The sequence below is a fragment of the Saccopteryx bilineata genome, chromosome 2, assembly GCF_036850765.1.
Source record: "Saccopteryx bilineata isolate mSacBil1 chromosome 2, mSacBil1_pri_phased_curated, whole genome shotgun sequence".
Classification (NCBI taxonomy): Eukaryota; Metazoa; Chordata; class Mammalia; order Chiroptera; family Emballonuridae; genus Saccopteryx; species Saccopteryx bilineata.
Window position 1 is genome coordinate 164041783 of NC_089491.1, and position 26678 is coordinate 164068460.

General features: G+C 41.8%; 1 protein-coding gene across 4 annotated transcripts in view; it reads left to right on the forward strand.

Annotated features, from left to right (window-relative positions):
• The window catches only part of ATP8A2 (ATPase phospholipid transporting 8A2), a 759627-nt gene that overhangs the window by 697671 nt on the left and 35278 nt on the right, over positions 1–26678 (forward strand). For all 4 annotated transcript variants that reach the window (XM_066258319.1, XM_066258318.1, XM_066258317.1 and 1 more), the window contains exons 34-35: positions 9728–9816; positions 16234–16329. In XM_066258319.1, the coding sequence (XP_066114416.1) occupies positions 9728–9816; positions 16234–16329 (185 nt within the window). The remainder of the gene's footprint in view (positions 1–9727; positions 9817–16233; positions 16330–26678) is intronic.

The following is a 26678-nucleotide window of genomic DNA, read 5'->3' on the forward strand; positions in this document are numbered from 1 at the left end:
TCTTTATAAATTTTGGATATTAATCCCTTATCAGATGTATCAGCAAATATGTCCTCCTATTCAGTGGGTTGTCTTTTCATTTTGTTGATGGTTTCCTTAGCTATGCAAAAACTTTTTAGTTTGATGTAGTCCCATTTGTTTATATTTTCTCTCATTTTTCTTACCTGATAAGATAGCTGAAAAAATATTGCCATGAGAAGTGTCTGAGAATTAACCACCTCTGTTTTCTTCTAGGATTTTAATAGTTTTGTGTTCAATATTTATGACTTTAATTAATTTTGAGTATATTCTTGTGTATGATATAAGAAAGTGGTCTAGTTTCTTTTTCTTTTTTTTGCAGATATCCATCCAATTTCTCCAATACCATTTATTGAATAGACTGTCTTTACCACACTGTATGGTTTTGCCTCCTTTGTCAAGCATTAATGGACCGTATAGGCATGGGTTGATATCTGGGCTGTCCATTCGTTCCATTGATTTAGATGGCTGTTCCTATGCCAGTGCCATGCTGTTTTCATCACTATGACTTTGTGGTGTAGTTTGATATCAGGTATTATGATTCCTCTCACTTTGTTTTTTGGTTTTTGTTTTTCAAGATTGTTGTGGCTATTCTGGGTATATGATCTTCTTAATGTATTGTGGTTCCATATACATTTTTGGAATATTTGTTTTAGATCTCTGAAATACACCATTTCTGTCTTGATAGAAACTGTGTTGAATCTGTAGATTCCTTTGGATAATATGGTAGTTTTGATTTTGTTAATTCTTCCTGTTCATGAACACAGTATTTGCTTCCACTTGTTTGTATCTTCTTCAAGTTTCCTTCTTCAGTATCTTACAATTTCCTGAGTACAGATCTTTTTCTTCCTTGGTTAAATTTATTCCTAGGCATTTTATTCTTTTTGAAGCAATTATGAGTGCTGCTGTTTTCTTGGTTTCCCTTTCTTATGAATCAATATTGTTGTATAAATATGCAGCTGATTTCTGGATATTTATTTTGTATCCTGCTACTTTACTGAATTTATTTATCAGTTCTAGTAGTTGTTTGGTAGACTTAAGGTTCTCTATATACAGCATTTTGTAATCTTCAAATAATGGCAGTTTTTCTTGCTGCTAGAACTTCTAGTACTATATTGAATAAGAGTGGTGATAGCAGACATCCCTGTCTTGTTCCTGATCTTAAGGAAAACGCTTGTAGTTTTTGCCCATTAAGTATGATGTTGGCTGTGAGTTTGTCATATGTCCTTTATTACATTTAGGTATGTTCCTTCTATTCCCACTTTGCTGAGAGTTTTTATCATAAACAGGTGATAGATTTTATCAAATGCTTTCTCTGAATCTATTAATATGATGATTGATTTTTATCCTTCATTTGTTTATGTGGTGTATCATATTTATTGATTTGTGAATGTTATACCAATCTTGCATTCCTGGGATAAATTCCAGTTGATCATGGTATATGACCTTCTTAATGTATTGCTGGATCTGGTTTGTTAATACTTTGTTGAGGATTTTAGCATCTATGTTCATCAGGAATATTGACCTATACTTTTCCTTTTTTGTAGCATCTTAATTCGGTTTTGGAATTAAGATACTGCTGGCCTCATAAAACAAGTTTAGGAGTCTTCCCCCTCATTAATTTTTGAAATAGTTTGAGAAAGACAAATGTTAATTCTTCTTTGAATGTTTGGTAAAATTTACCTGTGAAGCCATCTGGTCCAAGACTTTTGTTTGTTGGGAGTTTTTAATTACTGCTTTAATTTCACTGGTTGTAATATATCTATTCAGATTCTTTGATTCTTTATAATTTACTTTTGGAAGATTGTAACTTTCTAGAAATTTATTCATTTCATTGGGTTTGCTCAATTTATTGGCATATAGTTTTTCATAATATTTCCTTAAAATGCTTTGTATTTCTTTGTTGTCTATTGTTACTTTTCTTCTTTCATCTATAATTTTATTTACTTGGGTCCTCTCTCTTTTTTTCTTGATGTGTCTGGTTTATCTTTTCAAAGAGCCAGCTCTTGGTTTCATTGATCTTTGTTTTTTTGTTTTTTAGTCTTGACTTTGCTTATTTCTGCTGTTATCTTTATTTCCTTCTTTCTACTCTCTTTGGAGTTTGTTGTTCTTTTTCAAGTACCTTTAAGTGGAAGGTTTGATTGTTCATTCAAGATTTTTCTTGTTTCTTCAGGTAGGCCTATATAATGTTATAAATTTCTCTCTTAGGACTGCTTTCACTGTGTCTATAGATTTTGGATTGTTGTGGTTTTATTTCCATTTGTTTCAAGGTATCTTTTGATTTGTTCCTTGATCTATCTCATTGTTAACCCATTTATTGTTTAGTAACATGTTATTTAGCCTCCATGTCTATGTGTGCTTTTGGGGGTTTTTTCTTGTGATTGATTTCTGGTTTCATACCATTATGGTCAGAAGAGATGCTTGATATGATTTCAGTCTTCATAAGTTTTATTGAGACTTGTTTTGTGTCCTTGTGTCCTAGCATGTGGTCTTCCCTAGAAAATTTTCCACGTGCACTTGAAAAGAATATATATTCTTTTGCTTTGAGGTGAAATGTTCTCAAGATACCAATTAAATCCAGCTGATTTAATGTGTCATTTAAGGCCTCCATTTTCTTGTTGATTTTCTATCTGGAAGATCTACCCATTGATGTCAATGGGGTGTTAAAATCTCCTACTATGACTTTATTGCTGTCTTTCTCTCTGTATGTCTATCGGGATTTGCTTTATATATTTAGGTGCTCCTACATTGGGTGTGTAAATGTTAACAAGGATTATATCCTGTTGTTTTGCTCCCTTTATCATTATGTAATGTCCTTCTTTATCTCTTACTATAGCCTTTGTTTTAAAGTCTATTTTGTCAAATATAAATATTGATAACCCAGCTTTTTAAAAATTTTCATTTGCATAAAATATTTTTTTCCATCACTTTACTTTTAGTCTGTGTATCTTTTGTTCTGAGGTGGGCCTCTTATAGACAGCATATATATAGGTCTTGCTTTCTCATCCATGCAGCTACTCTATGTCTTTTGATTGGGACAGTTAAGCAATTTACATTTAAAGTCATTATTGATAGATATGTATTTATTATCATTTTATTCTTTTAACTATGTTCTTCTGCTTTTTTTCTCTCTTCTTTTTTGTTTTAAAGAAGGCCCGTTAACACTTTTTATAATACTGGTTTTGTGGTAACAAACTCCTTTAGCTTTTTCTTATCTGGGAAGCTCTTTATTTCTTCTCCAGTTTTAAATGATAGCCTTTCTGGGTAAAGTAGTCTTGATTGTAGGTACTTGCTATTCATCACCTTCAATATTTCATTCCAGTGTCTTCTGGCCTGAAATGTTTCTGTTGAGAAATCAATTAACAATCTTATGGGAGCCCCCTTGTAAGTAACTAACTGCTTTTCTCTTGTTGCTTTTAAGACTTTCTCTTTGTCTTTAACTTTTGCCATTTTAAACATGATGTGTTTGGTGTGGGCCTCTTTGAGTCCATCTTGTTTGGGACTCTGCACTTCTGGGACTTGTGTGTCATTTTTGTTCACTAGGTTTAGATATTTTCAGTCTTTATTTCTTCAAATAGGTTATCAATCTCTTGCTCTCCCTCTGTCTCTTCTCCTTCTTGTGCCTTTATGAGACAGGTGTTGTTACATTTGATGTTGTCCCAAAGATCTTGACAACATCAAATGAAACTATCCTCATTCTTTTTAATTATGTTTCATTTTTGCTGCTCTGACTGGGTATTTTTTTTCTACTTTGTCTTCCAAATCACTGATTTGATATCTATTTTATCCAACATACTGTTCATTCCTTCCAATGTATTCTTGATGTTGCATAGTATAGTCTTCATTTCTGACTGGTTCTTTTTTGGGGTTTCTATATCCTTTTTTATGCTTGCCACCTCTTTGATGAAGTTCTCACTTTGTTCCTTAAGCATCCATATAATTATTGCTTTGAACTCTATATCTGATAAATTGCTTATCTCCATTTCAGTTATCTCTTTTTCTAGAGATTTCTCTTGTTCTGTCATTTGGGGCATATTTCTTTTTCTCCCCATTTTGGCTGCATCTTTGTATTTGTTTCTATGTATTAGATAGATTTGCTATGATTCCCTGTCTTCATGGGGTGGCCTTATGTAGTAGGTGTTCTGATGAATCCAATGGTATAAACTCCTTGATCCCCCTGAGCTATGTGCTCCAGGAATGTCCCATGTGTGGGCTTTGTGGAACCTGCCTACTGTATTTGAATCTTGACTTCTAGTGTCTTGTTTTTCATGGGATCAACCTTCAGGCTGACTGACTGGGAGGCTCTACCTCAACCAATGCATGTGAGTTGCTGTGCAGGTAGGTGCTCATCACAGGAAGCAGAATTCACCTCAGCTGGGTTTGGTGCCTGATGAGTTATCCCTATGGATATACTGCTTATAAAACTAATTGGATCCTGCTCTGATATTGTCTGAAGCTGGCCACTGGGTGTATTAGTTCCGGGCCTCTTAGGAGAGAACCTAGTGCAGATCAATGTAAGACACTACCTGTGACTGGCCCTTAGCAACCTGTCTGAAACTACAAGCAATTCACAATCTATAGCTGCTTCTGGTGAGCTAAGGTGCATGCAAAAGGACAAAGCTGCACACCAAGGCAAGTTTTCACCAGCACTGGGCCAAAGGACAGGTCAATAAAAGACCCAAGGCGCCCTCAGACCCTCCTCAGTCTTCTTACATCTGCTGGTTGCTTGTTAGGCTCAGCCACTATAAGTGCCTTTAGTAAAGTCAGGCATATGGGGCTAATGGATCTACCCTGTGGAGGTACCTGTCAGGCTTCAGGAAGCCCAGAGAGTATGACTCCCACCCCAGAGCAACAGGTCTTTGTCCCAGGTTTTTCCTTCAACCTTAGCAGGGCATAGCCACTTGGAGTTGGGTGGATGGGGTCTCTGGAGCCCAAGAGTTGGTCTGCCAAGCTCTAGGACAGCAGTTCTACTGAATCTCCTGTGACGGGACCCATCAATCCCATTCTTGGGAAAGTGGAGGTTATAGCTCACTGTTGCTCCCTGAGTCTGTCTAGACCTCTATTCCCTAGCTAAGACTGCTGACTCCTCAGTAGGGCCTAATCTTCACAGGGTGGGGTGTGACAGATTTCTGAAGGTGGGGCAGATGCTTTCCCCCAGCCTGCTGCCAAACTAAGTGTAGTGCTCCACCCAAGAAAGATGGCAACTGGGGTATTGGAGCATGACTCAGCACAGGGGTTCTAGTGGCTGTCCTCCAATATGTCTCTCCCCAGAGTTTCCTCAGATTCCTCACATGCATCTCTACTCCACTCAGCCCTCCCTCTGTCAGAGCCCAGAGTAAGTGACTGAACGAGATTTTGTGCATTGGCCTTTAGAGGTGCCTGTGTCTCTGCAGACTCCCATCTGTTTGGGGCAGACAGATACCTTGCTGCTTTTCACACCCAAATGCTATGCAAGTACCTCTTCTTGGCTCTGGTGCTCTAGGCTGGGGAGCCGGGCTTGGTGTTTAGGCCTCACACTTCTCGGGGTTAACCCTGCATAAACATACATTGCAGCTGAGATATCCCTCTGGAACCTCAGTCACTGCTCATGGGAGTGAGGCCAGCCCTTTTTCCATTTCTGTCCTTCCTACCAGTTTTGATGTGGCTTCTTCTGTCAATCCTTCATTATAAAACTCCTCTTCTTTTAGTCCTAAGTTAGTTTTTTAGGATGATTGTTCTTAAATTTAGTTATAACTTCAGTTTGTTCCTGGGAGGAGGTGAGTATAACATCCACCTATTCTGCTGCCATCTTGGACCCGTCCAAGTACAAGTATTCTTAGGAAGCTATCATTATATTTTATTTTGTTGTTATTGTTGCTTGGTGGGAGTAGAGAGATTGGGGAATTTTTTTCTTCCTGTGCTTATTTTTGTTTTTATAACTTTACAAGTTCTTCAAATTTTCTTCTACTTAAATTTTGAATTTGGTGCCTGGTGTTTCTGATGTTAAATTGAAGTCAGACTTTTGCCTTGAGTGTTGGTACTTCTCTAAACTTTAGACATTTCTCTTCTGCCCTGGAGCAGCAGGTGGGTACAGAGAGCACTTCATTCCTCAGGCTGAGGTGAGGCAGGAGGCCTTGGATTTGAACTTCAGTTTGAACCTTTATGACTCTACTCTCTGGCTGCAGGTCCTTGGGGGAAGTTGCAGAGTTACTTTTTTCTTCTGTGAAATGAAGACTATGAAGGATTAAATGAAATTCTATATGGAGAGTCCGGCACAGAGTGATGTACAAAGAAATCTGTTTCCTTCTCCTCACGCATGAGCTTGTGCCTTCTCCGTCTCTAGCACATCCTTTTAGTTTGCCCCATAGTCAGGAACACAAACTGACCTTCCCTACCTTGGGTTGCTCTAGCCTCCTTTTGAAAACTTTTTCCCAGCTGTCACCATATTCATGGGTGGCTGGTCCTGGGTACTGTGGGTATGTGTGTGATTAGTAGTTCACTAAAGCCCATGAGTTCACTAGTCCCCCTCACTAGTTCTGTGCGTGTCCCTGGTTAATACTTCTTGTCTGACTTGAGGTAGTTCTGTGTAGCATTACAATTTAGATAAGCCTCCAACCCTTTCTCAGCTCTCACAGGTTTGTGTCCCAATTTATCAAATAATTGCACCCACCTGAGCCTCACTCTCGGCTAACTGACCACAGTGGGTTCCTATGCATTTGACACCTAAGTGGTTATTAGTCATTGTTAACTAAAGATTTGTTAAACAAGGGATGCATTCTTCCCAATGGGACTGTTAGCATATCAAAAGGATGTTTTTAAAATCTCACTCAGTGATTGGGGAGGGGGAGAGTAATTAAGAGCAATTTATCAGCTAGCTCAGCTCATTAAACATTTTTTTGTTATGTTAAGAAACAAGAACAATCTAACTAAATTTAAATAAAACTGTGGCTTTAGCAAAGACTGGAAATTTGGATTCATAGTCAATATGTGAAAATCAGGGTGGTCGAAACCTTTTTGTAGACATACCTTTAAAATTAGTTATCTATGTGATATTTTCACAGTTTCAGGTTTTAAACACCAACAACAATACTTTCAAATTTCCAAATTATCTTTGTTAAGTTTGGAGGGGCTTTATATTTCAAACAGGACAGCTCAGTGTTTGTTTTCCTTACTTCCCTCAGCAAGGAAAAGTTCTTACTAAGATTCATAATCTGTTTAAAATGTTACATTATGGATGTAAAATGTTATTTCTAAATGATCTTATTTGTTGATTAATACGGCTTGAACAAGTCTGCCTTCTGTGGGCCAAGCACCACTCTCGGCATCTCTGTAGCAAAAGCAAACTCAAGGGCTCTGCTCAGATGGGATCCTGGGGACCCTGTCAGCTGGGGGGCGGGGGGAGCAGGGAATTGGAGGTAGAAGTCTAGACTGCAAAAAGGAGCCTTCTAAGCCAACTCCTTCCTGAAGTTTCCTTGGAGGGAAGGGGGGTGGTTAACATTTTCTTTCATGTAAGTAATATATGTTTTCTATAGAAAAAAACAGGAAGCAGAGCTAGCCAAAGATCTCTGAAAATAAAAACCAGCAATTGTCCTACGGAGACACTCCTAATATCTGTTTCATGCATTTCCCCGGAACATATCAGCAGGCACATATGCAAGGGGATTGGTAATCTCAAATCCATCAGGGCCTGGGCCACTCCTCTGTTCTTGAAGTCCTGAAATGTGCTTTTTAAAGGTGAGGAAATACCAAAGCAGGAATACAAAAACTATGATGTATATTGTCATATAGGTATCAACACAAAGATGCCATAACTTGTAGGTGAACTGCATCAAGAGATAACATCTCAAATGTAACTTTGAGGCTTGGGTCAATCATCTTCCTTTCCACACACCTGTTTGCATGGCATGGCTCCTATAAGAGCTTGTCTGAGAACCCATATTTTCATTAGCAAATGACATGACATCTCTTTCAATAAATGTAATTTTAATTACTTTAATCCCTGAATATCAGTCCATTGGATGGACCACATTATATTAAATTCTGTTCTTGGACATTTATCCTCTACTGCCTTTGATAGTCCAGTACCATGTGAATATTCTTGTACCTGCTTCTTTACACATTTCCTTACTTATTTCCTTGGGATGAATTCTGAGAGCAGTGATTGATAGGGCAAAATCTGTTTGTAGGGTTAGGAACTGTTCTTTCGGAAAGGCAGCCCTCTTGTTTTTAGAAAGGAGAGCAAGTGCTCCAGGGCCACGGCTAGAGTGCAGCTTTACCCCAAACCTCACAGCTTCTGTTTTGTTGTCCTAGGGCTGTGTGACAGAATTCAGAGGTCAGATGGGCATGGTTAGACTTGGGCTTTGCTGTGGCTGTGTGGAGCCACAAGAGGTCTGGGTGTGTGTGTGTGGCCAGCAGGCTGAAGCAGAAAATCAAAACCAAAGAGTGAGTTGCAGTTTGGATGCCACCCTAGAGCCAGAGGGGACCCCACCGTCTCTTTGCAGGGTGAAGAAGGCTGTTCTGGTGCCCCCTGATTCTCAGCCCCACCAATTCCCTACAAGAATCCCCAACAATATTCATGCCAGAGCTCCTCCACTGCCCCCCACTTGTAAGCCTCACTCCACTTTGCAGTGAGTTATATAGCAAAACGTCTATTCCAATAGCATCAAGTGGGGAGAACTCCAGATGAGGAAAACCGATGAACGTGAGGGACCTGTCACGCTTTAAGCTGGGTTCCTTTTCCAAGTAGCCCATCCTCCTAGCCAGTTCCATTCCTCCAGCCTTGCTCACTCGAGAACCAAAATCTAAGGACTCTTTACTCTCCAGTCCCCATTGCTCTAAGTTCTGGTTTTAGCTCCTCCCCTCACTGACATCAGATTTGACCCCACAACTCTTTTCCTTCAAACCCTCTCTGTTTCCCCCCAAGCACTCTCTGACTCAGCACACCAGGAACAGTGTCATCAAAGGCAGCACTCCCAGCCATTCTCCCGTCGTCCATCCTTCCTTCTTTCACCCTTCCTTCTTCCACTTGGACTCGCTCTCCCTCCACCCCTCTCTATCTGGTCCAGTCCTGTATTTTCCCAGGCACATCCCATATTCTGTCTTCTCTAAGAAGTCTCCCCAGCCTTACAGCCTTCCTCTGAAGCCACATAGAATACGACCATGACACCTAATTCCACTGTGTCATGTAAATGACACCACACAGTTGTGTGTGTGTGTGTGTGTGTGTGTGTGTGTGTGTGTGTGTACCACATGACTTTAAGTTCCTTGAAGGCAAAGCCTATGACTTGCTCATCCACCTCTTCTGGATGTTGAAAATCACTATGCTTCTCTCTGAGATACTGGTTCCATGAATGGACAAGCAGTGAAGGAACAGGAGCTGACAGGTGAGTGAGGCGGATGAAAGGAAGCTAGTGAGTAAAAGTTTATTCCGTAGGAGTCTGATGGCTCCATTTCTCCTAGGAGGGATTTAGGACAGTGTTCTGATTGAAAAGGGGCTTCAGGCACTTCATAAAAGAGTGAGATAACACTTGTCAAAATACAAGAATGGGGACAATAGCTGATGATCATGAAGAAGAACTTACCTGTTATGCCCTTTGATGTTCAACTTTCACTGAATTTAATACTTTCTCTTGTTTTTGTGTGATAGAATATTTTAACCTTGATTAAATTACCTCTCACTGTTTTCTTAAAAGAAAATGTATTAATACTTCTTCCCTTCTACTTCTTGCAGGCAGTTATGGTCCTGAGCTCTGCACACTTCTGGTTGGGATTGTTTCTGGTTCCCACTGTGTGTTTGTTCAAAGATGTGGCATGGACAGCGTAAGTGAGAAATGAAATAATAACCCTTCGTCTTGCTCACCTCTCCCTGCTGTTGTCTTTAATGAACCCTGTCATAGGATACGAAATGTGAGAGAATTCTGGAGAAGCAGGTCTCCTGCCACCTGCCCGCAAAGTATGTGAAGGTTGTTGTGTTGTGTTTTTTTTTCTCCTTTTCATCTGCATTTCACCTTCACATGAGAATATAGACAAGAAGGAGTCCCGAGACAGACTGTATGAAGTTCAAGAGGGATGTTCCTTGCACATGATTATAAGGGAGTGTTTCTAAGTAAAGACCATTCTGTCAGGTTTAGGAAGTATGACTCAAAATTCATTTTTACTTATATCAATGAACCAATGACAAGTCATCATAAATATAGCCTGGCTTTAAGGAAAATTGTGTCTGTGTAACTCATTTCAAGTTGCAAAATACTTGGAATGAAATATTCTTTCTTTTCCCCAAATAACTCATCATAAGAATCCTTCAGTTATAATTCTTCTAAAGTGTCAGTTTATAGTTGTATGAGAAAATTAATCACACAAATGATATTATAATATAGATTAAATAGGAAATAATTCATGTTTAATTTTTTTATGTATTTTAAAATACATCATTTCCAAAATATCTTCTATACAATGTGATAGAAGTAACAAGGTAATGTAGATTTTAATCTCATTTATAAGTAAAAGATGGAATACTGCAAATGAGATAAAACTGATTTTTGAGTTAGGTAGGGTCTGATTCCTCCTACAAATAGTTGAGACTGAAAATTGAGACTCTTGCATTGCCATTACTTTGGGCAGAGCCTAATTATTTGGCAGCCCTGAGGTAAGAGAATTGAGACTTTAATCCAAACCTTCCAAGAAAAGACACCAGATTTCATTCTTCTCTCTCCCTTCCACACTCAATGAGAATGTTCTTGCCTGACAGTTTAGGATGTCTTTTGAAAGAGTCTTCATTTTTGACACTATCTTGACAACCAAAGGCACCTGGTGCAAAAAGAGGGAGGAGAGACAGTTTTATAGCGCATACTTTGTTTTAGGTGCTCTTCCCCTTCTGCTCACTGTTTTACAACCGTTAGGAAAAAGAAAATAATTCCAAATATTTTAAATGCTGTAATTTACCACAATTTCCATTTTATCTGCTAAAACTGTGTTCTATGAATAGCAAAATCAGAATCTTTGGAAATGAATTATACTCAGAAAAGATGTTTTCTTAATCTAATAAGTGCACTAAAAGAAAATGTTAGTTCTGTTATAACACATAGCTCAATTGTGCCACAGGGTATTACCTTGCTGAATTTCATCAATTTTGTGAGATAATCCAAGGTAGTTTTAGATCCTGAGTACATCAGATGACTTTTCAATTTACAGCAATTGACAATAGTGATATGACTATAAATCAATCTTAGGCTATTTTGTTCAACTACCTTAAAGTAATGTCATGGAAAAACATTTTTATGGGGACTGTTTATGTGCCTATATATATTCCCAGTGGGACTTTAGCACAGTGTCTTTCTACCATTTCAAAGAGAATATTTTCAGATCCAGTGTCTCTGCCTCCTTGTCTGCTTTCTGGATCTTCTCCAATACATTCTAAGTAGAAGGTCCTTGTCAGCAGGAAGCAAACGGTCTATTTCTTCAAGCAGGGATGTTATCTATTCCCGACTCCTTGTACTGCAAAATTAGTATCATGCACATTTTAAGAAAAATAAATCAAATGAGCCCACATCCAGCCCCACCATTCGGAAAGAGTAAAAGTTACCTATCCACTGGGATAGGAACCCTGTAAAGAAGGCCCTGATGGTGGCAGTGAGGGTGGAGGGATGAGCAGAGGCTGACCATTAGTGTGGTCCGCCTGCTGCCCTGCATGCAGGCCCAGAACACAGCCCTCCATCCCCAGGAGCAGCAGCACTTGTGCTTTGGACTGAGCCTTTTTAAAAGGCCCTCTTGGATTTCAGAGGTACTTCCCAAAGTGCACTGGTTCTCACCTGTGGATGTTGCCCATAGTATATGCTCAGTTTGTGATATATGTATTTAATGTCTAAATAAACTACAGTCACACCTTCCTCAAAAACAATAATTTTGCAAGTTGACTTGCACATTATCCTCTGCCCACAAGGCCCAGGTCTTACCTCATATTAACTCCCGGACCAGGATATTTGTGTTGAGTAGAATAAATCCCAAGGTGGCTCCCAGGATGAGAAAACATGGCCAAGTTGCTCACCTCTGATGAGGCCACAGCACTGATCTCTTGATATGTCTTTCTGAAGCTCAGCTTTATAAAATATGTTGTTTTTTCCTTTCTGCACACTGAACTAAAATATTAATCCTGAATGTCCAGATCCACCCATCATTTGGTTCAAATTGTCAACTATTTATTGAAACATGATGCGCTGGGATGCACCCTGGGCTTCACTGAGAGTGTTAGATGAACTGAGTCAGAATGCAAACACCACTGCCAAGCTTGTACTCTGATGGCGACAGAGGGCAACGTTAGGACTCCAGCACAGCCCGTCACAGCTCTTCAATCCTGCCTTGGTCCTAACTTAAGGATTTGTTTTGTTTTGTTTTGTCTTGAATTTTGGTGGTTTACTATTTGGAAAGAGCTTTTAAATTCAAGCACAAGGCAGGCCTGCCTTTTCTTTTGTATTTCTATGAGCACCTAAGAAAATGAGTTATTCTGTCTTTGTGCATCCCCTCCATTCTCTTCCCTAGTCTCTCTCTTCCATTTGGGATCTGGAGTGTTAGGAGTAAGGGAAAAAAAAGAAAAAACAGCATGAGGTAATTCAGTCACTTTTTCCATGAAGCCTGTCAACTTTCTGGATGAAGATCCATTATTAGTCTAACTTAAGTCATATTTGTATGCCATAAAATACCTACTTTGTTATCCTGTTAACCGGAATTTTCATGAGGGACCAAACTGATACACCTTTTATTAAAATAATAGATTGATTATATGTGATACATGGCTAATGAGTATTTTTATTAGAAGCATGAAGGTTAAATTACCCAGAACTATTTTAATATCCTTTCTCTTAACACTCTTCCAAAATGTTTACCTATGACAGCATTCTTAGGTAAGCTGCCATGTACTTATTCTCATCTAGGAGAAATTTGTCAGTATTGCTTTATGAAAATAATATAGAGCCCAAGGCCACTGAATACGGGAACCAGTCTCTTTTATCTAACTTGTGTCTCCTGTAGTCTACTAATCAGCACACAATACATTCAGCAATTACAGAATGACTTCATTTCCTTATTATATTCCCAGATAGGCAGTTAAGTGGAAATAAAAGGTAATAAGAAATTTCTGTATACAAATGGACCTCAATTTAAAAAAAGAAAAACTTTCTGACTACATTAATTTCCTTTGAAGCACATTTTTTATACATTTTCATCCATATTTAGAATTCAACATTTCCTTTTAACTTGCTAGCCTTCCATGCAAAAGAAAGAGCCCAGGGAAAAGTTTCAGGAACAAAGAAATGAAAAATTCAAGGTTCTGAGCCGATCTATTTATTTTTAAATTCCCTAATAGCCTGGCAATCCCCTTAGCACTATTTGAAGGTTCAGAGACAAATCTCATACCCTCTGACAGAGGCTAAAGTACCCCTACCACCCCTTCTGTGGTCATCCAGTCTCTCTGTGCAGCATTCAAGGAAGCAAGCACTGGACCACTGGGGATACACCATTCAAAGATAATGGGGCTCATTCTGTCCAAGCTGTGACTTACAACCAGCCAAACTCTTACTCTGAGGAGACCTAAATTACACCCCCAGTGGCTAATACTTAAAGACGGGGCTTTTAAAACCTTTATTTTACGTGTTAGGTTTTAGTCAATTCCCATGTAGACTTTCATTGACGGAGAGACTTTAGAATAATTTACCTAATTAAGGCCTTATCGGGCAAACACGTTTGAGAAAATAATTTCAAATTGCTAGCATCTGCCTGACCTGTGGTGGCACAGTGGATAAAGCATTGACCTGGAACACTGAGGTCACCAGTTTGAAACCCTGGGCTTGCCTGGTCAAGGCACGTATGGGAGTTTATGCTTCCTGCTCCCCCCCCCCCCCCCCGTCTCTCCCCTCTCTAAAATGAATAAATAAAAATTTTTTTAAAAGAAATTTTAAAAATTGCTAGCATCATTTCTCCCCCAGTGCTACATGTGGGGAGAGTAACGGAACGGCCCCAGGATCACTATACATGTTCCTGAGCCCAGCCAGGTTAGGTTCCCTGGGCAGCCCGGGGGCTGGCATTGGGCATGTCGAGAGTGCCAGGTGGCCTGTGACACAGATGCCCTCGTGTCCACTAAGAGCCTGCATGGTGCCTCATAGAATCAAGATCATTTCCCTCAAAGGGGATTTGGGGGATGAGTGAAAACCGGCAGTTTCAACGCTATGGGAACAGATTCCATTTTTCTTGGTCTAAGCTGCTGATGATATCCAGTGCCCTGCGCCCCATGGCCCAGCCTTCCATTTCAAGTCTACTTCTTGGAACTGCCCTTCTGTCCCAGCCCAGAAGGTAACACTGGGGGCTCGTGTACAGGTTGATGAACCCTGCCTGCTTTGTGAGGAGCACCAGGAGAGGGAGTCAGGGAGGGCGAGGATAGAGTCAGAACAGTCCTGAAGCCAGGAGAGTGTGCACAGCCTCGAGCATGGACCAGAGACATTCTGATGGCACCTCTGTGTCTGGGGTGAATTCAAGTATGGTGGGGGTTGCCACTCAGTTGACTTGTTATCATTGTAACCCCATAAGCCCATGAGATAAAAAGGAAAATTTGAAGAACTGTACAAATTTTAACCTTTTTGACTGCCTTTTTCCCAGGGGAAAAAAATGTTTAATGTTTTCCCATTTATTGTTTAAGTTAAAATTCCACAACCTCTGCTTTTAACCACAGTATTTTATCACTACCGTCTCAGGGCACTGCTTGATGTAATTAGGTATCATGTGTTAAAACCTATGTGGTTTAGTTCTCTTGTTTACTTTGGGGAAAAGGAATGACAGGCACATATACAGTGTCTTAGTCCTGATACCCTATTACAGATTAACTTGGAGTGTTAGGGGATGGCTGGGTATTATCTTCACAGACCTGCTCTTCTTGAAGATGGCAGGTGGGCAGAAGCGTGTGATCCTACTAAAACAGCTGCCGTCTTCAGAATGTGCTGGTTCCCCTGTCTCACTCCCTTGCAGATATACACCCAGGCTTGGTCCTTATTCACTGTTTGAGTTCTCTGTTTAGCAGGAGGCTCATGTTCATTTATGCTGAAACTAATGCAAAGCTTTCAATATACACATGTAAGCCTGCCCTGTGCTGCTAAGTCATGAGTGTTTTTCTTTCTTCAGCTTTTTTTCCACCCTATTTCTGACCTGTATCTTGTTAGAAGCCTTTTCTTCACCTATAGTATTCCCAACCAGTAGCTTTCTGTTTAGTCTCAATCTTGGGAAGATCCTGAGAGCAGCCACTTACCTGAACATTATAAGATATTCTTCTCAGTTTAAGCAGAAGAATGGTACAGGTAACTCCTTCTACAGGTTAAGAAGAGTGCTGTCTAGGCAGAGGTTTCAGTTGTGGAGAAAAGGCCTGCTTGCCTCTAGCTGTTGACGCCAACGAGGCCTACATGTGCCAACCATCATGGCAAGGCTGTGCAAGAGAGGCTGTTCCTGGATACTTGTGTAGACCCCAAGTTTCTGGTCACGGGTTTGGCATGAAAAGCATGAACTCAACTCGCCTGACCTGTGGTGGCACAGTGGATAAAGCATTGACCTAGAATGCTGAGATCGCCAGTTTGAACCCCGGGTTTGCCCAGTCAAGGCACATACAACTATTATGATGCTTCCCATTCCCCCGCCTCTCTAAAATCAATAAGTAAAATCTTTAAAAGAAAAAAAGAGAAGAAAGGCATGAACTCTAGCATTTTAAATCTGAGTCCTGCTGTGACACTGGCTCTTTTCACACTAAAAAGAGAGAGGAAGCCTCTCACTCTGGTCATTCTGATCACAGTAGAGGACAGGGCCAAGGAACCAGCACACGTCTACAAGGCTGGGGTTTTAAAGCATCTTCTGCGTTGTGAGGTCCTGCAGTGAAAGGTTTTAGAGAGAGACTCATGAGTATCCAGGAACCCCAGTCTTTGGTCTGAATGGCTGGGGTCCTCACACAGATCTGCAGGCTTTCATCAAAAAAACAAAAACAAAAACAGTCGTCTTTAGGGGATGACTCCTGATGTTCTGCAGGATGTGGATGCTCCCCAGGTGGAGTTCTTGCCATGCATGGGGGCCACAAATGCTCCATGATGCTCCACGCCTTAGCGTCAGCTGGTCAAAGGACATACAGAGGTGGTCCAGGAGGGGAACATGCAGTCTTCACAGCTGTATGAAACTCTTGTGTCATGTTCTTACTATATTTTCCTTGTGACACAGGATCAAGCACACATGCAGAAAAACGTTGCTGGAAGAAGTGCAGGAGCTGGAAATGAAGACAGGGAAAGCAGTGCTGCGGGATAGCAATGGAAAGAGGTGGGCAACTTCATCCAGCTGTTTGAAGAACAGGCATTCTTCGGACCCCCTTTCCCTATGGTTCCTTCTTGTGTTTCCTTCTCTTTTCTCAATTTTCAGTGTGAGCATGGGGTGCTCCATTTTCAGCATTTTGGTTATGCTCTAAGAAGGTAGTCATGGCGAGATTGAAATTGCACTCTCTCGGTGGCAACATGAAATCTGACTTCTGGTTCACTGGGGCCTGACCGCTGGCAAAGCTGGGGTTTCTACTGGGTCAGGACATGCACAAAAACAAGCCAGATGCAGGAAATTCAAATAGTAGCAATATTGTCTGAAGGTTCAGTGTTAGCAATGCCGAGGAGTATTTAATAGGCAGGCCTTTGGAGTTCAGGCCTAATTATTATGCTTTATATGAGTATCTGTCATGAAAGTTTGCAATAGTAATGTCAATGCATGCTATTCATATAAATCTTGTTCCAATTCACTTCATGTATTACCTGGGGTTTGGTTTGGTTTGTTTTTCAATGAATGATTATTTTCTGCTAGTGTGGAGAAAGTGTCATGTGTCTTACTGACTGGCTCTTGGGACAAGTGCTATTGCTCCCTGTCCTTGCTTCCCATAGGGCACCAGCCTTCTCTCCCCCACACCGAACAGTTGAGCGTGTGAGTAGTTTTTTGTTTAATCACATATGTTAACATATTATCAGATTGTATTTAGTTAAATCTAAATACTACCAAAAAATAATTTGCAGTGCACTAAAGAGGCACTACTGTATTAGAGAAGTGATGTCTGGAAAATTATGGGTACAACTCTTTTGTAAATAAATGCTTAGAAGGAAATCTGTAACTAACCGCCAATGGAAAAAAAAATCCAGAAATGAGTACTTCTAGAGATTCCTGCTCTGTGTTTTTATAGTCTGTTTATTCGTACCATCTTTCAAAGCAATAAAGACACATTGTTTTTTTAAAGGAAAGAGATCCCAAACATTTTGAAAAGTATGAGGAGCATAATTTCCAACAACTGTCATTGTTTTAAGGAGTGGGATTGTTGAGTACATAGTTGAAGTTGTGGTTTTAGTGTTTGTCTAGGACTTATTTTTAATAAGTGAGTCCTCAGCATTCATTGTATGTCACTCTAAAACAGTCATAGTCAATTAGAAAAAAATCTCTGTCTTCAGTAGGCTTACAATCCTGATGATGGAGGCAGGGGCTCAGCCGACTATAGACCTATCTGTAACCATCGTCCAAGACAGTATATGCCTCAGGCATGAGCCATGATACTTTGGACACAGTGCTTAGCACCTACTAGATTTTCAAGGACCTCAAAAGTCTTTGAGACCTGAAAAGAAACATATTCATAGGCTCTAATATGGGGGGAAAAATAAGGGAAAGCCTCTGGAAATTTACATTAACAAATGTTTAAGACTACAAGATATTTAATCAGTCTTAATTACCATCAAGCTTAATAATCACAGTAAGTTTTATCATTATTTAAAGTCAACATACAGACTCAGATCTCAGGAATTCTTAAGTATACATAGGGTTGCTGAGAGGTCATAAGTAATTCTAAGTAAAATGAGGGTTTCAAAGCCAAATTCTAAAACTCCTTGCAAATATTGGACAAGAAAATATTACACATAACGGGGCATGAGCATGCACTTTAACATGCTCAGTCTGACGTGGGCAGGGTCTCCTATTGGTCTGTGGGGTTCTTAAAACAGTCCAGATATGAGGTCAGCAGCATGGAGGGCATTCAGAGGAGGCGACAATTCAGGCAGCCGTCTGGTTTAAGAGATCAAGAAAGGTTTCAGTCAAAGATAGGGTGAAAAGCATCTGAGGATGTGAAGAACTTCTTGATAGAGCATGTTTCTGGCAGAGGGTGCAGCCTGTGCAGAGGGACAAGTCAGACTGCATGCAGGGGAGTGAACCCTGCTAAGGCTGGTGGGTCATGGGCATTTCACAGGGACCTGGAGTTTGTGTTTCAGTTCTGGTTTAGCCACTGATTAGCCACATGACCTTGAGTAAGCTATTTCATGTAATGGGTTGTCTCTCCATCTGTTACAGAAGAAGGCTAATATTTTGGAAAGAGAGGGATTATGGTTTATGAAACAATACGGACAACCTAGCGTATTGCCCACCCCATGGCAAGAACACTAAACACCAACTGCTAGTCTTCAGATAGGCAAGAGGTGGTAGGCTATCAGCCCTGAGAAGGAGAGTGAGTACATCTCTGCTTGTTGATAAAAAAGAATGCAATTTGTGAAATTCAGTTCTGTTCAGAATTTACTTTTAAATGTTCAAATGGATATCAGAAGATAATTGGAGGGTTTTTTTCTTTCTTTTTTTTTTTTACAAGGACAGAGAGTCAGAGAGAGGGATAGATAGGGACAGACAGACAGGATCAGAAAGAAATGAGAAGCATCAATCATTAATTTTTCATTGCGACACCTTAGTTGTTCATTGATTGCTTTCTCATATGTGCCTTGACCATGGGGCTACAGCAGACCAAGTAACCCCTTGCTCAAGCCAGCAACCTTGGGTCCAAGCTGGTGAGCTTTGCTCAAACCAGATGAGCCAGTGCTCAAGCTGGCGACCTTGGGGTCTCGAACCTGGGTCCTCCGCATCCCAGTCCGACGCTCTATCCACTGCGCCACTGCCTGGTCAGGCCATAATTGGAGCTTAAATGAGGTTCCTTCCTACCTTCTGTAATTTAACATCTGTTCCCTGGTCACTTTGTAAATGTCATCACTCCTGTTGCTGAAGTGATTCTGAGTGTAAGTGTGAGTGTGCACGCCCCCACTTGGTTGTGATGGTTTCCTTGTCCTCCAGCCCCCAGGGTCTTACATCATTCTTGAGTTTCAAGCAAAAGATAGTTTGGGGCTCTATCCTTTCCATCACCCTCAACAGCCCCCCCCCCCACCACACTTGTTTTTCTCCCTCCTAACTGCTCCCAGATTTTCTGGGTGGTCCACCTGCAAGCTAGATAACAGCAGCATGCCCTCTCTGCCAGAGAGCTTTTGTCCTGCTCTCCAACCACCCCTGCCCCCCCCCCAGCTGCCTCACAAGGGCTCTTTTATCACCTTTGTTTGCTTCTTTCACACCTGCTGGAAGTCCTGTGCACCTCTGGTGTTGGTGGGGGCAGGAAAGAGCCAAGCCCCAGGGATAAGGGGAGGGGGGTTGAGATTTCTTCAGCTCTATGCTCCTTTCTAAGAGTTTAGAGTCCCTCCTTGAGAGATCTGGATCATTTTGATCTTTTTCCACACTCCCTGTGACTTATTTGCCATCCCATCTGATGTGCCCTTCACTGTGCATCTCTCTTTCTGGATGTCAATCGGGCATACAGTAGAAGCTAGAAGTGCCATAAAGATTCGTTAACTGGCTGGAAATATGGAAGCCCCATCAGGTAGCCTTGAGGGAAAAGAGGTGAGCCTACGTGATCTGTGCAGACCTGCCGCTGCCAGGTGTGCTAGCTCATGTTGAACGTAGCCACAGAGAGATGCCAAGAGACATGCAGGTAGTCACTGGGCTCCAATGAGAGCCATTTACCTCATGGTTCAAGAACAGAGCTAATAAAGATTGACAGGTGAAGAGACGTTTAGGGTGTTAGCATCAGCCTGCCCTTGCAAAGTCAACCCGTCTTGGAGTTGGTCCTCCCAGCAGCCCATGGGCCATCCTGCCTTCTGGGGTCAGCAGAGCCTCCCACCCAGCTGTCCTCACCATCCCTAACCATCACTACCAGGTTACCCAGTCATTTCTGAAGTCGTCTAGGACATTCTGCCAAGTCGTAAAGCCCAGGTCCAAGTCAACTGGCAAATATCCTATTAGTTTTTCTCAAGAATGTACTCATAAAAATAAAACAAAAATCTTCTTAAAAACACTTTTGTGCCAAATTTACAATTATGATTTGAAGTGGCAGCTGGGGAGTCTACACCTCCCCCTAGGCCCCTTATTCATTCAGTAAAATATTTGAACATTTTGTTGATCTTGTCTAAGCCCCACACTTTTATATTATTTGGGTAGCCATTAAAACTTTATTAAATGCTTCTACACAGTCACATTGATAAATCTTACCTTCCAAAAATTACCCTGGGTAATTTATGCATAAATAAGCCTGTTCTCATGACTTAGATAAAACCTGAAAGTAAGTTTCTGTACTGGAAGGTATATTGAGTAGGAAAACACTAAAGGTAATGAGGAAAAGTGCTTTTCTTTATTTTAGTATGTCTTTTTTGGTGGAGCCTTTTTCTCGCCGTGTTGCTTGTGTACCTTTAACAAACACCAGAAACGTTTTCATAATTGGAAGACTTCAGAAGACTAGTCCTCAAACCGCTTTCCCTGGGAATCTTTCCTCAGAGATCACCCCACTGTTCTCTGTATAGAATAGAGTCTATGATGCATAATGCTTACTTCACACGTGTCTGAAAATGAGGAGCTAATTGGAAGAATTCCTTTTTTTGATATATAGGTAATAATATTTTCCCCCTATGTAATTTGTTTTTCTGGTGTAAGAAAACCCATTGGTGGTCATTTACCTTTAAATATATTTAAATAAATGCCTAAATTGTCAGGTAAGAGTACAACTAACTTTTTTTCCCCCTGAAACTTGCTTTTGTTTCATGATATGGGGTAAAGGGTGTTCTGTGGTCTAGGTATTTTGGCAAGGAAGAAGAAAGGTGAATACATTTGATAAAAACATCTAGTTTTCCACTTATACTCAGTCTGAATAAACAACAAGGAGACCCTTGTTTTGTTTTAGACCTTCTTTCTGGTCATCATAGTTGAGGGAGGGGGTAGGAGAGGCCCTGGGCTGATTTTCTCCAGTTTCAAGGTCAAGGAATGCTGGTTGCTGCCCCTGCCTTTTGCCAACGAGGTGGTAGGATTCTCTTTCCTTAAGTGCTTTCCCTGCCCAAGTATAGCTTCCCTGTGTCTTTGGTCAAGGTCATCACCTTATGGTGAGTGATCACTGAATCTCCCCTTTGGTTTCATGTTCTCTCTGAATGCTGATGCATGGCACCTGTGACCCCACAGCTGAGCTGGCGCCCCCAGGGTAATGTAGACAGCCAGGCAGCCTCTTGGAAATTCAGGAAGGAAATCTGACTCACTCGCTCCTCTGTCTGGGCACCTGTGCTCACCCAGCTTCCATTTCGTCAAGGCCCCCGACACACAGGCAGCGAGCACTCGGTCCAAGCTGGTGACCTGTGAATACAGAGCAGAGCCTGATACACATCGGCAGGATCTTCAAACAATGAGAGGTGATCCTCCACTCCAGACAGCACTTTCCTAGTGCTCTTTCTAAAACCAATTGTGTGAAAACACAAAAACTCCCCAAAACATTTTAAGTTGAGTGCTCAGCTAAAAAATATCTGATATGTTTTGATGTTTAAGTGGAAACCCTTTGCCCTTTAAACATTAAAGAGCCTTTTGGTATTGTCACACCACCAAGTCCGAACTGATATACAGCTGCTGAGTCAAAGGTAAAGAATAAGCAAACCCTAAAATAGGCAGTACACCAGCTTTATTGAGTATTATTTCTTCAATATAGACTTTACATTATTTTGGGGAAAAATTTTTTCTCTACGTATTGGTGTTGACTATGCAAGTTTCTGTCTTTTCTTAGCTCCCCTGTCACTGCTTGTCACACTGTTTCCCCTAAAATATCTATTAGTTATTATTATTATCATTATTAGCTAAAAGATAGCAATCATGGCATCATTCTGGCTAATTGCTCCAAGCCAGGTGGCAAACATCTGTTTCCAACACCTGGTTAAGATTTATTTTCACTCCGCACTGCTTTTTTGTTCAAGGCTGCATCACCAACTGTACAGACAAACGGACCTGAGCTGGGCTCCACGCCCTGCCCCTCACTCATCTGTGGGACCTTGGCTGGGTTGTTAACTTCTCTGAACTTTAGTTTTCTCATAATACATTTGATTTGAGGTTTAAATAAAGTAGTACATATTAAATCTACAGCATATATAGACTTCCAGAAAGTGTTAACACCAATGTCTATCCCCTGACTACGAAGCTGAATAAAAATCAAATTTCACTGACCATTTAGTACAGACAGGTCTTCCCAGAGCATTCAGAGAGAACGTGAGAACAGCGGGTTCTCTGGTGTACATCTTAGGAGTATGCCCCGCCCAGGCTAGGGGACCAGGCAGGGATCTGGCTGAACCCCAGGCACATTAGACATTGTGGGCCAGCCAGTGACCAATGAGTTTGGATTTGGGATATCAGGGAGAGTCAAAATCCTGTGTATTTCTGAGGTCATCCTGTTTGCAAATAGGAGGCTGCCTCCCAACTCTAGACTCCCCTGATGACCTGCCCTTGGGACATCCATCTGAAACTCAGGTCATCTGTGCCCAAGCTCACCTTCTCCCCTCAGGGTCTTCCTTGATGGTTCTCAGCCCTGGTCATGACAGGTCGTTCCAGTGCGGCAGACTCACTCTTGGCCTGATCTTGTTTTCTCTTCATTTGTGCATCTAGAGGCGCACCAGTCTTCTGTGCCTTCCCGTAAAGTGGCCACTTCCCACCCGTTTGGCCAGAGCCGTGCTTTGGAGGTCGGTTACTGATTCTGAGCTCTAGGATTCTGGCTGGTCTGCCCGTGGGGGTGTCATTCCCTCTGCACTTTCACCTCCACATAGCTGAAGACTTTGTTTCCTAAGCACAGCCTTGGCCATACCACCTTCTGGTCCAACACCTTTGATGGTTCCCACTCCCTGTTCAACCAAGCACAGGCCAGAGCCATACAGTGGTTTTGGCCTCCTCTCCCTCTTTTTCACCTTCTGTGTCTGAGCCTCCCCGCGCCACGCTTGCCCATGCTCCTCTGTGGCCACCACTGCCCCTCGGCCCTTCTCTAAGGATCGCTTTTATACAACTGAGTTGAACCCTGGGTCCCTGGGGACAAAGGAGACAGAACCTTGCCCCAGAGAAGATGCTGCCAGCCCCAGACCCACTCTTCAAAGTCACCCCAGTAGTGTTAGCCTGGACTTCCCTCAATACATTCCTTTGAAAAGTGTTTTTAAATTATTCAAATATTCAACATACACAATAGTAGAAAGACTGGCACAAGGAACTCCCGTACACTCATTGTCCAGATTCAACACTTACCAAGATTTTGCCATAATTTCTTCAGCTAGCCCATTTTGCCCTATTTTTATTTGCCACAGCATATAAAGCAAATCACAGACATCACAACATTTTACCCTTACACACTTCAGGATGTAGCTCTAAATATCCCAGGCATCTCAGTATGTGTTACAACTAATGCATATTATACATGTCTGTGTTATTACATGTAAACTATAACTCCAATGCCTTTTATCATATGAAATATTAAAAGTAATTTCTTGGGCCTGACCAGGTGGTGGCACAGTGGATAGAGCATCAGACTGGGATGCAGAGGACCTAGGTTCGAGACCCCAAGGTCGCCAGCTTGAGCGTGGGCTCATCTGGCTTGAGCAAAAAGCTCATCAGCTTGGACCCAAGGTCGCTGGCTCGAGCAAGGGGTTACTCGATCTGCTGAAGGCCCACGGTCAAGGCACATATGTGAAAGCAATCAATGAACAACTAAGCTGTTGTAACGAAAAACTGATGATTGATGCTTCTCATCTTTCTCTGTTCCTGTTTGTCCCTACCTGTCCCTCTCTCTGACTCTGTCTCTGTAAAAAAAAAAAATGTAATTTATTAGTATCAACTGCTACCTAGTTTATAAGCAAATTTTCTGGATTGTCTCAAACCCTGTCTTTTTAGGGTTTTATTAGGCTTGTATTAGGATATAGGCAGGATCCAAATTTGGTTGCCTGTCCTTGTTTTTAATGCCGTGGGCTTAACAGAAATTGTGCCCCATTTTACTTTCCTCATAATGTTTATCAGCATGAGCTAAGAAGTTCCCTCCTGGCCCTGGCCGGTTGGCTCAGTGGTAGAGTGTCGGCCTGGCGTGCAGAAGTCCCGGGTTCGATTCCCTTCCAGGGCACAGAGGAGAAGCTCCCATCTGCTTCTCCACCCCTCCCCCTCTCCTTCCTCTCTATCTCTCTCTTCTCCTCCCGCAGCGAGGCTCCATTGGAGCAAAGATGGCCCGGGCGCTGGGGATGGCTCCTTGGCCTCTGCCCCAGGCGCTAGAGTGGCTCTGGTCCCAACAGAGCGACGCCCCCTGGTGGGCAGAGCATCGCCCCCTGGTGGGCGTGCCGGGTGGATCCCAGTCGGGAGTCTGTCTGACTGTGTCTCCCCGTTTCCAGCTTCAGAAAAATACAAAAAAAAAAAAAAAAAGAAGTTCCCTCCTGTGAAGAAGAAAGAGTGAGGTCCCAGACAGCTGGAGTCACCTCCCAGTATCACCCAACTGAAGCCAGTCTGGGTCCACATTTTTCTACCTCAGGCCTCTTTCCACAAGGCCCAGAGGTTGAGTTCACCCAAATGCTTCCATGTTCAATGACACGTTTATTAGAGTACCTGGAAAGCAGAGGAGCCCTAGAGGGACCAAGAGGGTTGCCTGCCTGGGAGCCTGGGAGCCAGAGTCCCATCAGAGGCCAGAGGAAAGGGTCAGAGCCTGCCCATTTGACAACACTGTATGCAGGACTTGAAGGGAGCCAGAGACTAATAGTTGGACATGGTTGCCTTTCAGATCCCTGTGTGTAGAGAGGGCATGGAGCTGACATTGGAACCAGGCCCTTCCCTAAAGACATACAGAAGCCAGTCTGACAACTTCAGAGCATAAAAGGGCAAAGGGATTTGTGAGTGCTGTTAACTGCTTGGATATGATTCAGAAAGGAGAAGCCTTATTGAGAAAGAAGATTTCCAGCCAGGAGTCACCTTCATGGAGACTAATGTAGTCAATGAAAATAAATTAATTGAATGTGTTTAATCGTGTGTAGGGAAGAACCATGGACAAGGCCTAAGTCCAGCAAATAGTTTAGACAACAGGGAGAATCCTTAGGAAAACAATTGGAAAGTCAGCAACACTTCCAAGGAGAGCCTCCAGACTTACTGACAAATGCTCAGAACAGATGAGGAAACGCATTGGTGGACAAAGGAATGAATGACCCAAGAAATGACAGAAAGGCTGACTGGATCACCCGGGGGGTGGTTTCTAGTGACTGCGTCCTGGGCACAGGAAGGGGTGGGTGAGGAAAATTAATTCTTAAGAATGCAAAATGCCTAATTAGCATTTAGTAAATGCTTAAACCACCTGTGTCAACTAAAAATAATTGTTTTTCTCTTACTTTATGGATATTAAATACTAACTGCCTTTGCTGTTGTGGGTCGGTGTTTAATACTTTAGACTTTTATAAATACCATGTGGGTTTTTTGTTTGTTTGTTTTTTGTGGGGTTTTTTTTGTATTTTTCTGAAGTTGGAAACGGGGAGGCAGTCAGACAGACTCCCTCATGCGCCCAACCGGGATCCACCCGGCACACTCACCAGGGGGCAATGCTCTGCCCATCTGGGGCGTCGCTCAGTTGCAACCAGAACCATTCTAGCGCCTGAGGCAGAGGCCACAGAGCCATCCTCAGTGCCCAGGCCAACTTTGCTCCAATGGAGCCTTGGCTGCAGAAGGGGAAGAGAGAGACAGAGAGGAAGGAGAGGTGGAGGGGTAGAGAAGCAGATGGGCGCTTCTCCTGTGTGCCCTGGCCGGGGATCGAACCCGGGATTCCTGCACGCCAGGCCAACACTCTACCACTGAGCCAACCGGCCAGGGCTACCATGTGTTATTTGTTGTGAAGCAAGAAAAGGACTACTTAACTGCCTTTAAGGAGTGCTTTAGCTCAACTAGAGACCTCCTCAGGAGTTTAGCCACTGCCCACTGCTGTTATGAAATGACTGTAGCATCTTTATCGAATGTCTGGAGTGGGACAGGAAGAAATAGTTGCTTCTTTGTGAGGTGTGGAGGTAGGTTCAACTAGTCAGTGCTTTGCTGACAATGCATCCTCAGACTGTATATTAGGATGACTTGAAGAAATTTATTTTTGGATTAAGACCTAAGTTAGCATCCACCTTCTTCATTTGCAAATAAGGCCCCTTTTCAAAACATCATTCTTACTCATGAAGTTAATGTCAGTAACTAACTAGTCCTGATGGCTCATTATGTCCCTTTGAAAGTAATATGAAATATGTTAATCCTTTTTTAAAAAAAATTGGTTTTATTTAACCCATATGAGCAACAATAGAAATATTCAAAGGTAGATTTTAAAAGAATTTTTTTCCTTGTATAAGTCCTATGAGTTGAATACTGATAGTCCACATTTCAAGCAGGGATTAGTTCTTCAAGAGATTCTTAGAGGATCTTGGTTAATCACTTTTCTACTTCATTATCACTGAGTTCTTTGCTTTCCAGTTTCTTTCACCCTCCTACTGAGAGTAGACCATTCCAGCCAG